General features: G+C 33.0%; 1 protein-coding gene across 2 annotated transcripts in view; it reads right to left on the reverse strand.

Moving 5' to 3' along the window:
* DPP10 (dipeptidyl peptidase like 10) overlaps positions 1-24,270 on the reverse strand; it is a 646,930-nt gene that overhangs the window by 57,099 nt on the left and 565,561 nt on the right. For both annotated transcript variants that reach the window (XM_059166678.1, XM_059166679.1), the window contains exons 12-14: positions 20,201-20,239; positions 15,718-15,825; positions 197-288 (exon numbers count right to left, since the gene is read on the reverse strand). In XM_059166678.1, coding sequence (XP_059022661.1) covers positions 197-288; positions 15,718-15,825; positions 20,201-20,239 — 239 coding nt within the window. The remainder of the gene's footprint in view (positions 1-196; positions 289-15,717; positions 15,826-20,200; positions 20,240-24,270) is intronic.

The following is a 24,270-nucleotide window of genomic DNA, read 5'->3' on the forward strand; positions in this document are numbered from 1 at the left end:
CTGTGGGTCTGTGCACGTTTCTGTGCAAGTGTGTCTCTGGGTGATGGATAGGGAGAATCTTTAAAGAAAAAGTTGCTCTTTACATAGCCAGGTTGTCTGGACTAGGACCACAGTAAGCAAAACATAAATCTGGCAGAAAAGATTGCATTCGACAAGCCCTGACTTCCAACCTGACCAGAGAACCAAAAACACTCACATTTTTTGAGTAGTTTCATCGTATGCCAAGATCTTTATCACTTCCCAGTTTCCTGATGTCAGATGCCGCACGGTAATTTGCTCACTTTTACTCTGCAAAGAGATAGAAAATATTGATTTTCTTTTTTATTTAAACAGCATCTCTCTGGTCAACACAAAAGTACTGACTGCCTGTGTCACTTTTAATTCTGTAATTCTCAGCTAACATTCAGTTTCTTGTTTTCAGTCTCAAGAATGCACACACATTCCTGCAAACATTGACCAGGGTAGGATAGAGCCTTTTCTACTATACTGTAGGAAAACCATTCAAAAAACCCCTCTAGGTGAAGCCTTCCTCTACATCATTTTGACACAGGATGTCATCTTGCATTTGGTACAGACACAGGACTTTGGTTGAAAGGATAACTAACCGCTTGTTTGCTTTTCTGTAAACCGCTGGCTTTTAGGTATAGACCAGGTTATTAATTAGGTTATTAATTGCTTATTAATCGCTCTTTTGCCCTTCTGTAACCGCTTGGCTTATAGAAATAATAGAGACGCCATGATGGCATTCCTACCTTCCCCCTTCTTGTTCCCCTTTCCCGCCTTTCTCCTCCCGCGCTTGGGCCCTCAGAACCAATCAGCTTGTTCCCCCTTCCCGCCTCTCTCTTCCCCCGCGCGGGTCCTTAGAGCCAATCAGCAAACTCCACGTATGCCTTTTTCAAAAGTTCTAACTGTCAACCAATCAGTTGCGCCCCACCCAAAACTTGTTTGTACCTGTCTATAAAAACCCGGCACCACCCCAGCCCGGTGTGCTCAGCTAGCAGGAGCTGCTGACCACCTGCAGGCGCGCGCTGACCACCCGCAGGCGCCTGCGTAACAATAAAGAACCTCTTGCTGATTGCATCCAGTGGCAGTGTTGGATTCTTGGGTAAGGGGATCCGCGGGTCTTTCATGGTAACTCTCATCTCAAATGACTGGCAACTGTGCAGTTTGGACAGCTTTAAATAAAACACTGCAGAACAAACTTTATTCTAAATATATCACATAATAGTATATTGCATATAGTATATTACATATCCTATTATATGAAATCATATAATACTTTCAATTTCTAGAGTATATTAATCACTTTAAGATTTACTATTTTCCCACAATAACTTACTGCTGAGATTAATTCATATTGATGTTTGTAGCCATAGTTTGATTTCACTGTAAATTGTATTTTATATGAATATAGCAAAATTTATGTTTTACTGACAGTTGAGCATTTACAAATATTTGCTCTTAAAAATAAGTTGCCTATAAACAATTTTATTGAAGTCTCTTCATGCACATGGCAGGGTTTCCTTGAGAGAACACCAGGAAGGGGCACTGGCCATTAGTACACATGTCTTTTACCTAACCAGGTTGTGACAAAATATTTTCCAACTTTATCTCTATTTACAGTCTACTGCGTTACAGTCAATACGTGTTTTCATTGCTCCACGTCTTTATCGCTTCCTTACCAACATTAATTTCCTGGGACTTTTTTTTTTTTTTTCTCAAATTAATGAGCTTGAAATCATATCATTCTTTTTTTTCTTTTTTTTTTTTTTTTTTTTTTTTTTTGGTGCAAAATGGTGGTTTATTAAAGCCCGGGGACTGGGCAAGAAGAACTGCTGCCCCGGGTTGTGAGGGATGGCAGATTATGTACCCTGTGGTGGGGGGCAGGTGAGGGGAAGGGAAGTTTCAACAGAGCTTTCCTATGCTAAAGAGGGCCTACAAGGTGCGGGGATACCGGAGGCTTGATCAATGTTGTCTTTTGGCAAGCAAGCCATTAACATCAAGATAGCTCTACGCCCCTATTCATTTTCTTTTTCAAACCTACAGAAAGGCCAAATGAAAAGTACACAAATATCCATAAGATCATCACGGAGACTCACCAAAAGTCAACCTGTTGGATATTTGCCCCTCCCTCTTTTGTTGTTTGCTGAATCATTTAAAAGTGAGCTGCAAATATCAGGATACTTTTGCCTTAAATACTATGTCTCAAAATTAAGACTATCTTCACATGTAAGCAAGTCACATATCATACCTATAAATATTAACATTAACTCATCTAAATATGTAGTCTATACCCTAAATTCCAGAAGAGCCCCAAGTAACCCAAATAACTTTCTATATACATATATAATGTATTTCATGTTTAAATGTATCTAAATACATAATTTATATATTTAGATAAAACAGATGTCTCAGTCAAGGTTTATGTATCATATTGGATTGTCATCTCTATAGTCTCAAAGAAAAACATTTGTCCTTTTTGATTTCTACAACATTGGCCATTTTTAGACTCCTGGTCCAGTGGTCTTATAGAATATTCAGCATTTTGGATTTGTCTGAATTTTTTCTTATGCTTTAATTTAGGCTCAATATTTTTAGCAAAAATATTACAGAAATGATATCGGATACTTCTTTTGCTTCATATTAGGAAACATACCATTACATATCTTGCCTCTCATGACAATGCCATTTACATGGTAACTGTGGGATATAGTCATTGGAAAAATACATTCTGCTTTATAATTAAAAGCGGGACGGATACTTGAACATTATGTGAATACCTTTGTCTCCATTAACTTCACTCAGTAGGTTTGGCATCCATTCATGACCTTTCTCTGAATAAATTACCATCTCAAAGTGATTTTCCAATTCTAACATCACTTTTATATTTATTAGGTGGCATACTTCTGTAAAAACAACTTCTACTCTTTCTCCTTGTGTTTATTCCCATTCTCTTTCTTCCTACTCTTCATATTACTATACACTTAAGCATGTTTAATGCAATGTTACATTCCATTACTGTTGTTACTCTTTATGATGCTGAAATTGTCAAAATGAGGTTAGCAGGGACTCCTTCAAGTTAACCTCTCTATTCTTTGGAAATGCTTACATTGGTCTTGAGCACTTCCATGTTTACACACAATCACATGTTCGTAGATATTTTACTTCCACTACCTCCAACTGTAAGCAGTAATTTCTCCATGGAATTTCTTCTACTGGATTATGGTATTTAAAGATACAGGGTTATGTTTGCTCATACTACTCTATAGTGTTATTAGTGCTGGGCCTTTTTAGAAGAGACTGATGGATAGCTAGAAAGATTTCCCTGTTTCTCTCCCTGTGCGTGTGTGTGTCCTTAGTATTATCTTCAATTCAAATTCATATCAGTTTGATTTAGATCTAGGTGTATTTACTTCTCTTAGTATTTCAACATAGGCTTTGTTGTCCTCACTTTTTGTATTTCATTTTCTTTTAAAAATATGTAGATGGGGGACACCTGGATGGGTTAGTTAGTTAGGCATCTGCCTTAGGCTGAGGTCCTGATTCCAGCGTCCTGGGATGGAGGCCAAGCCTGGCTCCCTGCTCAGCAGGGAGTCTGCTTCTGCCTCTGCCCCTCCCCTCCACTCTTGCTCTTTCTCTGGCTCTCTTCCTCGGTAATAAATAAATAAAATCTTTTTTAAAAGGAAAAAAAATGTAGATGGTTCAAACACACTATATACATATATAGATAGATATATCTATATATAGATAGGTAGATATATAGATAGATATATATATAATATATATATACATATAGAAATTTTTTTATTAGGTTCTCATCCTTTTGGGGGGAAGCTTTTTATACTTAAAACATTAATATTATATAACTATAAATATAAACAGTTACACATATACATATAAATCAGAGTATAGGAGGTGCTCCATTGTTCTAGATCTTCCAACTTTTTATTAAAGGTTTTATTTATTCATTTGACAGAGAGAGAGCACAAGCAGGGGGAGCAGCAGGCAGAGGGAGAAGCATGACCTGAGCTGAAGGCAGGTATTTAACTGACTGAGCCACCCAGGTGCCCCTTCTTCCATCCTTTTTATTCTTACATAGTCCCCTGTGTACCTTAACTAGCTTCCTAAGAAACACATCTCAAGTAATACCACAGTAATTAACTCTGTATATATGCTTGTATTTAACATGTAGAGAAGTATTGTCATGATGTACTCCTCCATAAGGAAAGTATCATTTTGTACATCCTGCCTATTTTGCATTTCTTTTTGGAAAAAAGTTGAGCATGAGATATACATATGTATGTATATACGTATAAGACAACATATATAATCTGTCATTTGCATCATTACAAATAAGATTCAGTCATAATCTCTGCTAATGTTTGTCTGTATTATCTATTAGATTTCTTTGGTTTTGGTCTTTATTTTTAAGGAGCTCTTTATATCCATTATGTGAGATGTAAGCTGCAGATATGTTCTCCCGATTTGTCATTCTGTGCTGACATCAGTTGTGGTACTGTTTTTCCCAAAATTTTTTTCTAATCTTTATGTTATCAAATTTACCATTATATTCTTACATTGTCTCTGTATACTGGTGCATAGTTTAAAGGCTTTCTTCAGTCTAAGGTTATTAATAATTTTATTGGTGTTTTCACCTTGTACATTTAAGGTTTTATTTCTCAAAGTTAAATCTCTGATGTTAGAATTATGATGGTATTGTGTAACTACTTTTATCTTTCCTAATGATAATCAATTTTTCCAAAACTATTTTATGAAAAAATTCACTTTTTCCAGTACTTTGAAAGGTCATTTTTATCATATATTAAATTACCATATGTGTCTAAGGCTATTTCTGTATTATCTATGCTTTAGTCTCTGTTAATTCATGTCCCAAAACCATACATTCTTAATTACAGATTTTTTTAACATCTATATTACTTAGAATTCACCCCTTCTCACTATTTTTTCAGGCTTTTCCTAGATATTATTTGATAAAAATTAGCATATCTCATTCAAGCATATAAAAACTTGCTAGAATTTCTTAGTGAGATAAAATAAAATTTATAATTAATATTTGTTATTGATACATAATACTCTTTATGGTCTTCAGTCATTTGAACCCAGAACAGGAATATTCTCCTATTGTTCAAGTCTTCTTTATGCCTTTCAGAAATATCTTAATGTTGTCCTCAAAGAGGTTCTGTACATTTTGCACACTTCATATATATTTCATTTTCATATTCATTACTGTTTGATGTTAATGCGTATGGCTTTTTATTCCAAATACTTTCTAAATGGTTATTATTTGCAAATAGGAACACTATTCATTTCCATATACTGAATATCTATACTGCTATCTCACTGAATACTTCTCCAAATCTATGGCTTATGGTTTTCATCATATTTTCATCTGATTTACACGAATGCTTTCCAAAGCAATATTGTGGAGACAGTGTGCATGCTTTCTTGTTCCCAACCTTAATGGGAATGCCACTCTACTGGGTTATGGACTGAGGCATATGCATTTTATCATTTTAAGAAATTATCTACCAATTCCTATACTTTAAAGTTTTTTAAAACCAGGAATTGGTATTAAATTTTATAAAAGGCCTTTTTTTATAGCAACTATAAAGAAAACCAATGCTATATAACAATTCGAATTGTGTTGCCATTACTGTTGAAAGTCTGGTAAGATTCTCTTATACAATCCTGTGGGCCTTGGTGTTCCTTTGTGGTGTAGTTCTTTGATGACATTTTATTTCTTCTGTGTAATTAGTCAATGTAAGCTGGCTGTCTCTCTTGGGGCAGTTTTGGTTAAATGTATTTCCTCATGAAATTGTTCATTTGGTCTAAATTTTCAAATTAATTGGCAAAGAGTTCTGCAAAGTACTCTCTCAGGATCTATTAAAATGCCCTTTGTTATTGCCTACCAGTCATTTCTAATTGTGTGTGTTTTATTTCTCATTTTTTCCTCAGTTGGGCCAGCTTGTGTTTTGTCTGTGTATGTGTGTGTGTTTTTCTTTTTTATTTTATTTTATTTTATTTTATTTATTTGATAGAGAGAGATCACAAGTAGGCAGAGAGGCAGACAGAGAGAGAGGGAAGAAGCAGGCTCCCTACCGAGCAGAGAGCCCGATGCGGGCCTCGATCCCAGGACCCTGAGATCATGACCTGAGCCGAAGGCAGAGGCTTTAACCCACTGAGCCACCCAGGCGCCCCTGTGTGTGTGTTTTCCAAGAGAGCAAACATTATTGTTTTTTATTAGTTCTAAATTTGTCTTACTTTGCTGGTATTTTTTTAGCCATTTGGGTTAGGAATTCGACTCATTTAATTTCATTCCTCCATTTTAGTTGTTATAAGTTTGTATAGCTATGAGTTTTATTCTGACATCTGATTCTGAAGAAGGTATTGTCATTCTTGTTGTTATTGCTATTGTATAAATTTGACAAATTTGAAATTTCTAAGTAATTGTTTAATTGAATTTACTTTTAAAAAGTTTGCTAGCCAGAAAGCTTGTTAAAAATGTATTCTTGATATCTAGGCTTATTACCTTGTGATCATAGCATGCTTTCATGTAAGTTCTAGTTTACAGAATTTATTGAGCCTTTAAACTACATGTTCAACTTCAGTCAGTGTTCCCTTGAACACTGAAAAACTTGAAAAGGATTTATCTAACACACACACACATATATACACACATACATATGTACATATATAATGTGGTTAATAGAATAAAATAGAAAATAATACAATAACATTACAATATATATTATGTATAACATAATCAACATATATACATATAAAAATCATATACTGTGATTCACTTTAGACCCAGGATGGTACAAGAAGGCTTCCATATTATCAAGTAGCTTTTGTGCATTTCCAATTTATGAAGGTAGCTACTGAACTATCTGAGGCATAGATCCAGACATTTCTTTCTTTTTTTTTTTTTTTTAAACTTTATTTATTTATTTGACAGAGAGAAATCACAAGTAGATGGAGAGGCAGGCAGAGAGAGAGAGAGAGAGGGAAGCAGGCTCCCTACTGAGCAGAGAGCCCGATGCGGGACTCAATCCCAGGACCCTGAGATCATGACCTGAGCCAAAGGCAGCGGCTTAACCCACTGAGCCACCCAGGCGCCCCAGATCCAGACATTTCTAACTATTATACCTTCCTTGTGATTTATGCCATTGAACATTATAAAGTATCTTCTGCTCTTCTAAATGCCTTGGGGCATGAAAACTCATCTTGTCTAGCATCAGTATTTAGCTTTTCTAAATCCCTTTTTAAATGTGTATTTTCAAAAAGACTGAATTGCATTAATTTCAAAAACCAGTATGAGAAACATTTTCTTAAAAATTTTGGTACATAAGGTAAGCCAAATTACACTTATTGGGTATGACTGATAACTTTTGAAAATTTCTGTCATATTTTATATTATGGATATCACATTTAATGAGTTTTTATATTATGGATATCACATTTAATGAGTTTTTTATAGGCAGTTTTTGTAATATTTTTAAATGTTCCGAAATCTAGTGGTCAGTTTTGTTTTATTTTTATACATTATCAATGTACTAATAACTTTAATAATGCTCTTACCACCACCCCCCCAAAACTATCTTTTCTTTCTTTACCATTTTTTGTTGTTTGGGTTTATTGCTGGGTTATGGTTTTAAATGCTACCTTTCTTCTACTATTCTTCTCCTCTTTTTTAGGAAATCTAATTAAATGTCAATTCATATTATTTTCCTATCTTAGCAATTTCTGATCCTCTCTATTTGTTTACTCATTTGTTTCCATTTATCTTCTTGATACCCACTAGTATATTTTCAACAATACCTGTTTACTCTTGGTCATCTTTCAATTAATCTATTAGTTACTATTTTGTACTATTTTTTTTTTCAGTTTTCTTCCCAAAATCTGTTATGGTTTGGTTTACAACTTTTCTTTCTACTTTATGAAGGCTTTTCTGAGTTTTAAGTCTCACATTTGATAATTTTGTATCTACAAGTACTTATTTAATGATAATTAATATTTAAGTTTAACTGACAAAATATCTTATTATTTCAGGTATATATCATAGTGTTTCAATATTTTTACACGCTAGGAAATGATCCCCAGGTCAAGTCTGTTTGCTACCTGTCAATATACATAGTTTCAATGCTGATTTTTAGAAGGAATATAATCAATGATCCACTGTAGACTATACTAAATTACCTAAGTTTTTGGCGAATGCCTTTATCAGCTTAAAGAATTTGTCTTTGTTCCTATATTTCTAAGATTTCTAAATGTGGATTTTGTGGAATTTATTGGAGCCTGTTTCTACATCTAGAAAACCATTCTATCTTTTTGTGTAGATGCAAATGCAATGAATTAAATTATTATTTACATTTTAAGCAAACAGCGTTCCTGTGTGAAAAATAATAGCATTTTTTTTTTTAAATCCACTGAAGAATTCAATTTGCTACAATTTGGTTTAGGAGTTCCTAAGTGACCTCTAATTGTCCTTTCTCATACTATCTTCATTTGGTTTATCATAAAATACACTAAAAAAAAGTCCATCTTTTTCTATTTTCTGAATGTGTTTCTATACAATTTAAGTGTGTGCTTCTTGAACATTTTGAGTATTTAGTAGAGCCCACCTTTGAAAACATCTGTACTTGATGTGGAGACATTTAAAAACATTGTTCCATTACCTTAATGATGTGGGACAACCAGATTGTTTCTTAAATCAGATTTGGTAATTTTTTTTCTAGAGTTTATACATTTCACTCAAGTTTTCAAATTCGTTGGCTTGAAGTTATTAATAGTATTTTAAAATACATTTTTAAATCTACAGTTTTGCTTCCTTTTTCATTACTTATACTTTGGCAGTTTTCCCACTTTTTCAATTAAACTTAATAGACATTGTAGGTTTAATTTTTCTTTTTTTGCAAAGAGCCAAATATTTGTTTTGCTAAGCCTCATTATTTTACCTTTTCTCTAGTTCACTAAACTCTACTACTGTATTTTTCATTTCTTTTCTTCATTTGCATTTATTTTGTTTTTTTCCAAATTCTGATATTGAATGCTATATAGTACCTAGTTCCTTTTATAGATTATATATTACATTTATGTATATAATATAGTGTATATATTTCCTACTAAGCCCATGAATAATGCAGGAATTATACTTTATTTCCAAATGTATGGCTTTGGGACAGTTATTTATGTTGGAACTCACCTCTAATTCAATTGGATTGTCTTCTGAGAATGCAATACATTAGGGTGAGTAATACTTCACATGTGTCTTTGGTATAAATATATCCAGAAACTGAGGGTTTTGATATGGGAGAATCTTATTATAATATCAATTTTTCCATACTACTGGAAGCAGAAACTAAAAGGGCGTTCTGCTCCACTACATATAGGTAGTACTAGAATTTTCCTTCAAAAATTCTCAATGTCTTATTGGTCTATGTCTATATTAAGACATCTCTCTAAATCATCTATTCCTTGTTTAAAAGGAATTCTCTAGACTTTTAGCTTTTTAACATCAACAACAAACATATGGCTTCTTTAACTTGTTTTTTGCATACTATCTGACACATTACAGTGCATTATAAGTATTTGCTGAATGAAAGAATAAATGCAAAGATGAAACCAAATTTCTGTGATTTGAGGCAGATATGGACCAAAGGCTTACATAGAGTTCTGAAGTCATATATTTAATGGCCAAATTCCCATAGGTCAACATTACCAACAGATGGTTTTCCTTACTCATTTTCAGACCCTGCTTTGAATGAGCCAAGGACAGGATACTAAGATCTCAAGGTTTTAGTGCATCTTTAGTTCATCTTTTAAGATGAACAACATCTCAAAACATTAAAAGGTAAAGAACTGTTGCTCTATATTTGTACATATCTAGAGATGCCTTCGGTTCAAAGAATTCTAGGTTGATTATATTTTCGATTCGATTGTTTTCAGAAAAATTTTGTTATTTATAGGTGTATGCTTAAGGATAGAAGAGTATCCACATTACAAGTGATCATGAGCAAAAATCCAGTGCTTTGAGACAATGCCTGTACACAATGTATACAAGATTAAAACTGTACATTATTAATTTCAGTAATATATCTATCATAAAATATTATGCTTCTAATTTAGGACCAAAAGTTCCCTTGTTGGAAGCTTTAACAGTAACCTCACAATCATTCAAATTGCTCTGTTTGCTTTATATCCAACAGGGCAAATCTGGGCTATGGAGTAAGTTAAACCTCATTTCACATATAATAGCAGACCCTATCTTTTATAGTTCTATAGTTATAGTGCTAAGACTCAACTCTTTCCCACTAATGCATATCAGATTATATCACTGCAGTGAGCATATTACTTTTGATCTGGACTTCAGGTAAGTAATTGTAGTGCAAATCAGAATACAGTAGATGGCCATATAGTAAGTTCAAAATAAGTATCAGGGAACTTGACTAGATTTCATGAGCGAGGTGTCTGTATCTGTTTTCAATCCACCTTCAAAAGACAAGCATTTATGGCCAAGAAAATTTAACAAAGCAGGAAATAATAATTTTTGATGCACAGTACTTCCCATGCAACCATGGTCTCTATATTATTAAGTTGGTAGAACAGAAAAAAAATGATTATGGATATGAAAGCACAGTGGACTTTTGACAAGGGCAACATGACCTTTAAATTAAACTCATATTTCACTTTTAATTTTAGAATAAATAGCAATAGAACTAATTATTTCCTTCACTAGAGTGGTGACAATCTAGGATGCAGATAAAGTGTTTTTATTCCCAAATAAAATTTGGGAATAAGACATCAGACTCCATTAGACATCAGACATCAGACATCTATACCAATTTGTGCCCAGGGCCTCGCCTCGTCCTTGGGCCTTTTTTTTTTTTTTTTTTTTTTTTTTTTTTTTCACAGGGCAGAACCTTTATTGCTGAACATAAAATACCCACCAGGGAGCCCGGCTGGAGTCCTGGGGGTAGTGGGAGGGAGGGGGAGTTGCATGGCACAGCTGCTCTCACACCCACAGTGGGCCCAGGCCTGGCGCGGAGCCCTGCCTGGCCCCCCTCCAGGCTGGAGGTTGGGGCGCATCCTGGGTGCTAGGCTGAGGGCGCAGGGTTGGGGTGGGAGGAAGGTGGGTGTGCAGAGGGGCTGGCTGGGCAGAGCCCGGCCCAAGGACGAGGCGAGGCCCTGGGCCCCTCAAATTGGTATAGATTTGTTTCTTACTCAGAAAAATTAAATATTAATCTTATATTTCTATTTAAAAATTTGAAAGATATTGGTATCAGTAAATTTTAATAATGCATGTGCTTTTTACCTGATTACACACTGCTCATTTTAATTTCTTATATTAAATTCTGTTGAACTTCTACAGCTTCTAAATAAGTGAAATATTGTGGTGCTTAAAAATAGCATGCTTTAATTTACTGTCTATTTATCACATGAGGTGAGCTAATTGTTTTCAGACAATGTCCTAATCAGACGCAGTAGTGAAATTTAATGAAAAAATTTATTGGGTTGATTAGGTGATAGAATTGTGAAATGGGGGCATGCCATTTTCTGCAGTATTTGTAATGAATAATGGCATTTAAATTTGTTCCAAGTGAAATCATTTCTTTAACTCATCAGCTCTCATGAGCAAAACTTTCTATTGCTGCAAAGAGAAAGAGAATGGATTCACCAACATATGTAATTTTTCATTTAACACAATTTAGGAAGATGACAGGGCAATTCCTTATGTTTATGAATTTAAACCACTTAACATGATTGAAACTCTGCTTACTCCATATTTGAGAGGAAAAGGTAGCCATGTTTTTGACAGAAACCTTTTACTTAACTGCAGCCTGCATTACAGTGTGTGGGATATTAGAGTTCCAGATAGGGCAACTCAGAAGTTAAAGGCCTCTGTAAGGAATACTGTGGAGGGGAAAGAGGAAGGGAACATTTCTGAAGCAGGCACAAGTTTAATGGTCTGAGTTAAAGAAATTCTGCATCACTTTTTGGTTCAGGAAATACATAAATTGATATTAATAATGCATACTGCATATTCTACTCAAAAGAACAATTAAACTATATAGATTTTTAGAGAAGCCAGTTTTTATTTTCATTAATACTTTAAAAAGTAGAGAAATTATACTATCACATATTCATACTGAAAGTAATGTAGAAATAAAAGTAATATATGTATGTATATAGATATATTAGTATATATTTCTAAGCTCATATATATTCTATATATATATACATAGAATATATATACACTATATGCACTATATATACATAGAAAGAGAGAGAATAGAAATATTTTACTTTTCATAAAGGAATTCTAGTTCTGTTAATCAAAACTAAATAAATAATCCGTAATATAAAGTAGTTTCTTGTATAGTGACATATAATTACAGCAAATTACAAATACTGGTTAAGTATCTATGTAAAGTCAACTAAATATTAATCTTCTAAAGAACATTTTCAAAATTATGTAGCATTAGGAGAAAAGTATGCTTTAAATTAGAATTAAAAATAGGAGAATGAAATACTATAGTTTATATAAAATTATAATCTTGTCTAAAATGAGGAAACTACATAAATTCTTTCTACTTTTATTTTTTGAAATTACTTTAGGAAAGATCAGTCACTTCTGTAAATGAGAAAAAAAGAACACTAAAATATTTGTTAATGACCACCATCACCCTTTATAATGAAATAGCCTCAAAGACTAATTACATAGCCTGATCTCCAGTTAATAGTTTTTATCTACCTACTTGTGAAGGAGAGCAAAAGGTTTGCAAAAATTTACTAATTTCATTTAGTAAGATACTTCAACAGATAAATATATTTTCAGTCAGTGAGGAAGCTCTCAAATATAGCTAAGTATCAAATACTTCAAGGGTGGTCATCCTGCCTGTTGGCTGTTCCTGTCAGTTCTCACTTTCAGTATGTCAAGGGAAGAAAGAGAGGGTAAAAAGTCATCAATGCTAGTATGCATTACTGTTTAAGACTATAAATTATTACACTATTTTTGGACAGCCAACTTGGAACTGAGTATCAAAACCTAAACAAATACGTATGTACACATATGCTTTGCCTAGGTATCTTTTGATATCTTAAAATATATTTTTGTGGTAATAATCACAAATAAGTATTTATATATAAGAATATTTATCTCTGAATAATTTCTAGTATCAAAATTAGAGTAATTTTAATGATGATTAAATTGATTCATTTAAAAACAATAGAGTAAATCTATTTGGCAGAATGTTGAACAGCTATTAAAACCATACTTAAGAATAACATTAAATATTAACATAATAATGATGTTAAAATGCTTATAAATTTTTCTTTAAATACAAAAATATATATATGAGCTTTGAATGCAATATTTAAGGGAAATCAATTTTTTTAATGTTAAAAGGAATTAAAATACATACACCAATTGATGTATAGTGTGAGAGTGTGGGGTGATGAGATTGGGTTTGATTTTAAATTAGTTTAGTTAATTCAATTTAGAATTGTAGAAGTCTTTATAACATATGTATGTGTCAGAATGGTAATCATAAAAGATTAATAAAGGAGCTTTTTTGTAAGCTATTTAAAAAACTGAGGCAAAGGAATTCAAACTATTCACTAAGACTGGGTGAGTGTGTAGACTTAGGCATAACTTACAGTTGTCTAACCACTGACCTCTAATTCATTAACAAAGTAGATTAATTTCATCCACAATGCCAAAATATCCATAAATAATCATGCAGTCATGTTTATTTCTCAGTGAAGCAAGCCACAGAGTCCCTGAACTGCAACCAGAATAGATCAAAATATTTTCTACTTCAATGAAAGCTTTGTTACAATCTTCATATAGAAGAGGAACAAAGTAAACACATCTGCTCTGTGAAGTTGTTCTGAACATTTCAGAAATAATGCATTAGCCTGCATGTCAGGATCATTTGATAGGGGACAGAAGGTATTTCTTCCTAAGGCTTATAAAGGAACTTCTGTTAGGTTCATAAATCTCAGTTCCTACATGCCAGCATCAGCACCTCCATTCCCTCCCAACACTTTTCAAAAGACACTCTTTGTCTTCTCAATTTGTTGAATAGATTGTCTTCTTGGAATTATATATTTAAAGATGTATTACACATCTTTCCTTATCCTTCTTTCCCTTTCTTATAAATATTTACAATTTGTATGTAATTTTGACCACCTGGGTTCTCACCCAATTTCTTGAATATAAAATACTGGAGTTTAAAAATTTAATAAAATGTCACAGTCAATTTTAAGATTTGGAAAGTGTGGTTCATTATTTTTGGCCAAAATATTTTCATAGTATTTATGAGAACAAAGTTTACTATTAGCTAGCTAGAATTAATCAGGTAGAACAATTTGCTAGTGAAGGTTCCTCCAGTTCACATTTTAAAAAAAGGAAATAAGAGTTCCCTTAGTCCTTCCTATCTGATATAATCATTTTACTAGATATAAAATTGTCAAAGTTTATGCACATATGGATACATTTATTTAGGATATAAATGAGATCACATTATGTATTAGTCTATAATCTGTTTTTCCAACTTAATGATACACTATAAAAATTAATCTACATCTCTATTGTAGAAATTATACATATTGCAAATTATTTTTTAGCTTTGATTAAAATTAAAATTAGGACAATTATTTTAATAGGTACAGAGCTTAGACAAGTGTTATATTTAAACTACCAACACAAGATTTTGAGAATTCAAGGCACTGAGTTGCTGAACGTAAATATGTATGTAGATAATGATAAAAGTTTGAGAATATGCGTAAGGCTTGAAGGTTCTAAGGACCTAAAAGTAACCAGGTTGTTTAGAGATCCTTTGGCACATGTATATTTACTCTATATTTTGTAAGTATGAAGTTGATTCTTGGCTAGTTTGTAAACTTTCCAAGAGGATTCCAATTTAGCCACAAAGTTTTACTTTTATAAATTTTCTTTTACCTGTGACTGAGATGTTTATTAATCTGATTTTGAAGGAAACTAGTTCTCCTGAATATTTGTTATTGACCATTACATTCAGATTGACTCATTAACCTTGTCTTATTTCAACCATTTCTGAATTCTCTGATTTTTCAATAATTGGATAAAACTGTATAAACTATTCACTGTTAACTCATTTGAAATTTAAAGCCTTTCCTTTTTATCAGAAAGTCTATAGAACTATAGCACAGACTCTGTGTCTTTATCCTGGTTTTTCAAATGTGCATTATATTTCCTTGTATATACAATAATGTATTCAGTTGTTCAATTTTTTGATGGACATTTAGTTTGCTTCAAGTATTTAAAATATTCATAGTACCTTGAAAATACTTCTTGTACAAAATAAGGACTATATCTTTTGTTGAATGAAATATTTTCTCTAGTTTGACCTAAAGTCTATAAAAATAGGGGGTGGGTAATTTTCATGTATTCAATTCTATATCCCAAGGCCCTCACCTCTTAGCATACGTGTGTGACTCACAAAATTCTACTGAGTGCTCAGACTGTTTTGTGGGAAGGTACAATTCGAATTTATTGCTATGGAGGGGGATCCTCTTCCTAAAACATAGTACTTGGGTTAAATATATGGCTGGACTTAACAGGCATTAACTGTAGGTTCAGAATATGCCACAGGAATTGTACCTTCGTGAGCAGGACAGCAATGACACTAAATGAAAGAAGCCAGCACTTACCTGAACAAGAAACATTGCTATGTGGTGAAATTCTCCACGGCCCCCTTGCTTCACAGGAACTGTCATAAAGAATTTGCTGCCATCTCTAGAAAAAACCGGCTCCTCATTCTAAAACACAAAAGTGCATATAATGATCTCAAGATTGTGCTTTGTGTTGCCAACCATTGCTAATGGGTCACACCATTTTTTATTTAGAATTCGTTTGTGAAAAAGGTCAAGTTAGCTCTAAAAATTATCTCTAAAAATAATGAATTTTTATAATATAATATTATATAATATACAATATATATAATATATTATAATATATATATAATATAATAATGAGAACTAAAAGGCTGCAAAACTGGAAGGAATCCACTGAAAGTCATTTAATTCAAACTTATCATCTTCACTGTTCACCCCTCCAAAAATACACACACACACACAAATGCCCATTTGGTGATTTTTTAATTAAACTCTAGTGGCATGTTAAATCAATAGAATTATTTTCTGAAAATTAAATGATGGAAGCTATACATATAGATTGCTTTCCTTTTCCTCCAGGGAAAACATTAAGAAAATGGATTTGCCTGACAGAGCACTGCATTCTTTCCTAGTGGATTAGTGAAAGTGATTATACACATGGTAAAAGAAAGACTTTGCTATGGTTTCTTTTGTGGGTCTTTAAAGTGGCCCACAAGTTCTTTCAGGTGATCTGGCCCTGCACTCTCTTTCTGATCTCCTCTCCTTTGGTTCTCCTGTTTCCTTATCCTGCATGCTCGGGCTCCATGGTCTTTGCACTTTTTATTCCCTTTGTCTGGTTCTTTCTTTTTATCTCTTTCGTATGTTATCTCTATGTCACCTTATCAGTGAGGTGCTTTCCATTTACCCCTGTAGAGGGAGCTCTTGGAAGCAAGATCATCCACCTCTATCTGAATCCCTCATGCCCTTTTACCTACTTCCTGTTTCTTTCCTTAACACCTAAAAGCATGTATCATACTATACTTCAGGCAGGTATGCATTTTTTTGGGAGGGGGTAAATGTGTATATGTATGCAGGTGGGCAGGTGGATAGGCAAGTAGGCAGTGTGCCTCTGGAATGTAAGCTCCATGAGGGTGGAACCTTGTATTCTTTGCTGCTCTATCTCCAGCACCTAGACAATGACTGTCACATAAGTTTTGCTTAGTACTTACTTACTTAATGAATAAATTAATGACTTTTTAATAAAATCAAGAGTCTGATTTTAGTTTCATTAGTGAGTTCATCCCTCGATAGAAACAGAAGGATAATATTTTCCTTGTCTACTTCATGGACACTCAGGAAAATATAAGATGATATATGTAAAATTTTAAACTCTGAAGTAATACACAACTCAAGGATGAAGACAATACATTGCTAGGCATATAATAAATACTGACAAGATACCTGACATCTTTCAGCTATCATAAAGTCAATAATTCTGTAGGTTCCATCTCTTGCCCTCTGGGATCTCTCTCTTGGCCTTTGCACGTGAAGCTTTTTCTTTCTGGAACAACTTTTCTGTTTTCCTTTATGCTGAATCTTACTCTTGTTATTTATTCCTTCAATTCAAGGAACAGAAACCATTTCCAAATTTTCCTAGTTATACAGTATCTTGTAGTTAGGAAATCTTTCCTCGATTCTAACAATTACCCCATATTCATTTCTATCATGGCATTCAATGCATTCTATTATATGGTTGGCTTCCTTCACTAGGCAAGTAATAATTAAACTAAGTTGGAAATTTTATCTTTTTAGCTCTATTGCTTAGGACCCAGTGGGTGTCCAACTCATAACTGGATAGATGAATGCATGTGTACAACAGGCAGACATGTTTGTTATATTTCACTCTGTCCACATTTGTTCCAAACTATCAGCTTCTCCCCTATTTAACACTGTCGCCCTGTTGCTTCAAAAATACATTACCTTTTTAAAGGTACAGGGATATCTGGGCATTCTTCTTTTTGTATTTGTGCACCCATTCCCTTCATATTCTAGTACCTTATAAATGGCTCAATGAAAGAGCAGATGGGGACTATATTCTCAAATTCACTGCTGGGCTTAATAACCTTCACCACTAGGCAATATCTGAAAATAAATAGAGCTCTATGCCAGCCTTTTCCTAGAATCCAGTAATGGAAGTGGAGCCAACTGCACTGTCCACTTTCATGACTACAAACAAGTCAGTGTTTATGACGCACAGGGCAATGAATTGGGGTTACCAAATTCTATCTCTTGGCCAGAAGTTTTGTAGGTAGGTTATCACATGTCTCCTGAAAGACCAAATATGCCTACTTCTCTGTTCTTCCTACCATCCAGAAAGTGAGCATATGATGATTATATTAAGTTTCTAATTGTCTTAGAAATTTGCTTCATCTAATTACTACCACCATTCTCATATTCTATATTTCATCAAATTCTAAATATTTTATAAAATTCTCCAAGAGCTCCTAGAGAAAAACTCAACTGTGACAAACTACCACCTACATTTTTTTTTACTGAATAATTGATAACTAGTTTCTTTGCTTTAAGAAAAGTTTATATTAAATATTCATAAATTTGGGATTTAAAATGTAGATAACATAATTCCAAAAGAGCATGCATTATGTTGATGCATGTTACACTACTATGAGTGTCACTAAAAATAAAAATGAGAGTAAAATGGTTTAATAATGCAGGACAGTTCTGAATACATCAGTATTCATTATGTTATAGCTTGTCATTGGTTTTATTCTCAGTATCTAACTTAAGAAAATCCATTACTGACTACAAGATCAAAGTTGGGTTTTTTCCCCCAATTTCATTAAGATTAAGTAGTTCACAGTAACATCTACTTATTTATCTATTAGTAGATTCGGTGTGCTTATGCTTCAAATGAGAAAAGGTTTAGCTTATCCACAGTCCTTCTTACTTTTTCTTTCTTTATTCAGCAAGTATTTATGGAGATTTTGTTATAACTCATATTAGACATTTAGTTTACAATGGGTAACAAAAAATGAATATTCCTCCTGCCCTTCTGAACTTAGGAAAACAATACAGAAATAACTGTTTATTACAAAAAGATTACACTTGACTTAAAAAAAATTATTGATATGGTGGTTGAAGGAGATGCTTTTATAAGTAGGTGATTTAAGCTGAGGTTTGAAAAAGAAGCAGCCTTCACCAAAGAAAGTAGTTGAGAGAATTCCATTTAGAAGGCAGGCTCCTACACAGACCTTGTGAATATGAGAGCTCATGTGCCTAGAATGGAGAAGGAACTGACAAAAATTTCAGTTTCAGTTGTGAGAGTGATATGGGTAGGGGCAACCAAGTACACACTTTGCAATGGTCCCTCAGGCAGCCTGCAGCATGAAGAGATGGGCATATACCTGAGGGGTTGAGCGCAGTCAGAAGAGAAAGAGGAACCCTACTTCCTAGTTTGATCCTGGATGCTGTTTGTGAAGCGGCAAAAAGTAAATTGACTTGAGATCTTTGAATGTGAAACTGAAGAACGTGGTGACAAATAATATACAGAATGACCATCTAATAATATGCAGAAAAGGATAAGAAAAGCTTAAAAATGACTGCTAGGTTTCTGATTTTAAGAGCTGGATGGGTAATTATGTCCTTGACTTCTAGGATAAGAAGAGTATATAAGACTAGCGTATGTTCAGTGTGGACCTATGGAGTATGCAGCTACTTTTATACATTTAGGAGAAGATGCTAAGCTTGAATTCAGATGTTTTAGAACTCAGCGATATGAGCTGCCCAGGCTGTACATTTAGACATCTCAATACATGGAGGTAACTGAAACCATAGATATGTATGACACTTTAGGAGAGACTATAAAATAAAAGATTGCTGTGAAGAACAAAACAAATCAAAAACAAGCCAAACACAACACTCCCCTTTGCAAAAGATAGTGATGGAGTTACTAGTAAAATGGGTTCAGCCATATTCAGATAATCTACTTGTGTTTCCTTCTGAAATGTCCAGTATAAGCCAATGTTGTGGAGACGTTTCGTAGTTACTCTATTGTGATCTGGATTCCAGCCTCATTTATGTCATAAACTAGCATCAGGAGCTAGGATATATCTAAAGAAAGAAGCATTCATCTAAATAATCTCCATATAAACAATTTATGTGAAGGTCTGGTCAGTTTTCTGGGCAATTTGAGCAATGCTGATGGTTTACAGCTTTAATGGGTTACAATTTTTTCCTCTTTTCATCTACATGAAAGTTTAGTTACATCAATGATACTGAAAAAACGGATCCTAGTAGTTATTCTGCAACTTATGCTCTAAAGAGAACAGAATTAGCCTTTTTATAAATTATGTCCTAGAAAAGATAAGTCATAAGTATGTTCATGGAAAAGACTCAAACATGGTAAAGCCTTAAAGTTGTAATACCGAGTTAACTTTTGAGAGAAAGTTCTTACACAGCAAACAGGTAAGTAGAATGAGCACAGCTGCCAAAATGTGACATAAAGCAACTTTCTATGCCATACCTGTTTGGAGAGCCAAGTATCTGATGTCATCTCATATTTCTGAAAAGAAACAATGAATTCCATGAAGCTTTTCTAAATGAGCATGCATCAATGTAACTTTTTTTTACACATAATCCTTTAGGCATTTTCTTTTCTCTTCAACTCATGAAATACCATGAGACATCCCTATTGTCACTACTGATTTCAACTGAATGAATAAGTACAGAATTGGGATTAAATGATAATTTAATTATAAAGTCTTTCCTTTGGTGAACTCCTTTAGAATTCCCAGTAGTATGTCACCAGGGACAGAAGATCATTTTCCAGTGCTGTTTGATTACCTCATTCAAACTGTTTTGAACTACCAGGCACTGTCTCTTTTCACCTCTAGGCATCATTGGGAAACAAAATTATTAAGTCCTTCAAAAGAACTGGGCAAACAGCCAGGAATAAAATGAAAAGGTAGATGTTCTTTGAACATGCAATCCACTCTCCATCATAGTCATTTTCTTTTCTTAAGGAAAAACAATTAAACATTTGAAAGGACAAAATTTTATGTTCCATTAAAGTAATCTTACAAATGATCAGAACCAAGATCATATTTCACAAAGCAAAATGAGATGAATTTAATCTCAAATTAAGTATGTACAGATACAATAAATTTTACTAGTACTGTTTACATACAAGAACTTAGGAAAATCTTGTACTTTAAAAAATGAGTCTGTAATAAAAATATTTAAATGAGGGGCACCTGGGTGGCTCAGTGGGTTAAAGCCTCTGCCTTCAGCTCGGGTCATGATCCCGGGGTCCTGGGATCGAGCCCCGCATGAGCTCTCTGCTCAGCAGGGAGCCTGCTTCCACCTCTCTCTCTATCTGCCTGCCTCTCTGCCTACTTGTGATCTCTGCCTGTCAAATAAATAAATAAAATCTTTAAAAAAATATTTAAATGAAAATGAAATTACAATATATTATAAATTTTATCTATGCAAAATATATATATATATTTAAACTTATTATTTATAGGTTTTTTTTTTTAAACCAGTATCCTCTTTTAAAGCCATATCAATACATTATAATCAAACACTTTCTCTTTTCAGGGCCTGTTTCTATTTTGTTTATTTCACTAGACTTTGTTACATATAGATATCAAGAAAACATCTAACTAAATTTCCTTGATTTTTCTATTTGCATCTCTGCAATAACCATCCTTGGTAAATATGAAACACAGACACACAAGAATATATATTGGTGTCACTTTTCACTAATATTACTAAGTTTTGCTAGAATCCCTGGAAGTCCAAAGTTTCACTTGCATTTGCATTTATTTTTCTTATTATATCAATTATGGTAGAAAGTAAACTCTTCTTTAAGTTTATAAATAGATTCGAAATATATTAGAAATATAACAATATCAATAAGGTACCAAATCAATAATATGACAGGGTTCCTATATCTATTTTCTGATGAAGCATTTTGATACATTCTTGCCATTATCTATACAAATTATCATTATATAGGAAAGATGACAGGCTTTCTCTGACTAGAATATATACATGCCAATTTCTAAGTAATATATTATCAGCTGAATAAGAAACCGTTCAGAATACTTTAACAAATAAGTGGTAAAATATTAGCCAACCAATCAGATGAAAGATGATGACCAAAATAGATTTTTTAATAAATACAAGCTAAACATAAAGAGCATTAGTCAAATCCAGTAAGTAAATGGCTGATGCATCAACTTTATCTCCACATCCATGCTCACCACTCCAATCAAAGACAAATTTCTTCCCCCTTTCCCTTTTATAGACCATTTAAAAACTGTGTTTTAATATTGGAGTATAATTTGTATATAGTGATATGCACAGCTCTAAAGTGTGATGTTTTGACAGATATATTTATGTCCCATCAAGATATCAGATCTTTACATTTCCTCATATGTTCTCTCATGCCCGTTCCCAGAGGTTCCAAAAAGGCAGTCACTCTTCTGAAATTGTTTCCCATAGATGAGTCTTGCCTATTTTAGAAGTTCAGATAAATTGAAATTATGTATTATGTACTCTTTTGAGTGGCACTTCTTTCACACCGTGTTTCTGAGATGCACTCATATTGCTGGACATATCAGTATTCTTTTTCTTTTTAAATTGCTTAACAGAATTCTATTGTATAGATATGGCTCATTTTGTTTATTCATTCCTTGTTAATAGATAATTAGACAGCTTCTAATTTTTAGTTACTGTAAATTAAGCTTCTCTAAAGATTTTTTTTTTTAACAAATCCTTGGTGGATACAGGTGTTTTTTCTTTTCCAAATATCTAAGAATGGAGTTACTGAAGTATGGAGTATATCTATATCTATCTATCTATACACACACCTATATATGTAATATACATTATAATATATATGTTTTATATGTGTATGTGTAACTTGAAACTGTAAAATCATTTTTTAAACTAGCTGTATCATTTTACACTTCTACTCATGAAGAACAAGAACTGCAATTTTCTATATCCTCATCAATAATGTCATTTTTTGTTGTTTTAATTTTAGTCATTCTAATGGTATATAGTGTTATCTCATTATGATTTAATCTATGTTTTCCTATATCTAATGTTGAATACTTTATCATGCATTTATTACTTCCTTATGCACTTCTCTCCACATGTTTTGCCTTTTTATTGGGCTGTCTTTTCATGATTGAGATGTGTATTTTTTATTGTTAGATACACATTTTGCAAAATAGTTTCTGCAAACAATTTTTAGCTGTTCATTTTAGCTGTTCTGTTAAACTGTTTCTTAACAGTGCCTGGTACGAAGTTTCTGATTTTGCACTGCCATATTCATTTAGAATCAACCTGTTTCTACAGAAATTCCCAATTCTTCTGGGAATTTGTGTTGTACTGAAACCACAGTTAATTCACTCTGAGTAGAATGCCACCTGTAACATTCAGCCTTTCAAGTCCAGCATGTGGTATAGCTTCTATTTATTCAGGTCTTTCTTAATGTGTGTCAAAAATGTTGCAGTTTTCAATATGGGGATTTTGCACACTATTTGTTAAATTTATCCTTATGTATTTAATGTTTTTAAAAATTTTAGTGGCATTTTTATTTTTCATTATAATGTTATGAGTATATAGGAACACATTTTGTTCTGAAAGATTAGTTCAAGAAACACCTGCTTAGCCTTTAGACATATTCCTCATTTATTTATATTTTGTTCCATTTGCTTTATTATTATATCTCTCAATATAGAAACAAAACCATTTGAAGAAAGGGAAAAGCATATTTTTTTTCAAAATCAATTAAAAGTTGTTAGAAACATACTTTTTTTCCTAAATAATTTGATAGAAGTTTTGAGGCATTATATCCATCTACCCCTAAATAATTTAGTAAGCATTTCTTAAGAAATTTATAGTATCCTGTATACATACATGCTTTTTACAGTAAAATAAGAATCAGAAAATTTAACAATTTAAGTTGGTAACCTGACTTGTGAATTGTGACCCATTCTAGGGTGGATTTTTTGTGTGTGTTTTTTGGGCAGGTTTGTTTTTGTTTTTGCAGATGTCTTATTTTTTATTTATGTAATAATGACATCTACAAATAAAGAGAATTTTATCTCTTCCTTACCAATCATCCTGATATTTATCCCTTGCCAAGTTATTCTGGTTAGAGTCTCTAATAAAGTTTCCACACTACAGTGAGAATGTATGTCTTTACCTTACTGATGACATGAAGATAAGGAAAGTGTTTTACCATAGAGTATAACTTTGAGGTATTTTCTGGGTATTCTTTATCAAATTAAGGATATTTTTCTATTCATTTATATTGAAAGTTATCATGAGTAAATATTAAGTTTTGTCAACTGCTTTTTATTTTTCATCTACTGAGTTACTTTTTTTTTTCTGTTAAAATAATGAGTAGCATTGATTGGTTTTCAGTACTAAACCAATCATAAGTTACCAAAATAAACCCCATTTAGTCATAATGCACTCTTCTCTATATTGCCATAGATGATATATCAATATGCTTAAGGAATTTTTTGTATACATGTGCATGAGATGTATCGGTCTAAATTGTTCTCATAAAGT

The sequence above is a fragment of the Mustela lutreola genome, chromosome 3 (assembly GCF_030435805.1).
Source record: "Mustela lutreola isolate mMusLut2 chromosome 3, mMusLut2.pri, whole genome shotgun sequence".
NCBI classification, from domain to species: domain Eukaryota; kingdom Metazoa; phylum Chordata; class Mammalia; order Carnivora; family Mustelidae; genus Mustela; species Mustela lutreola.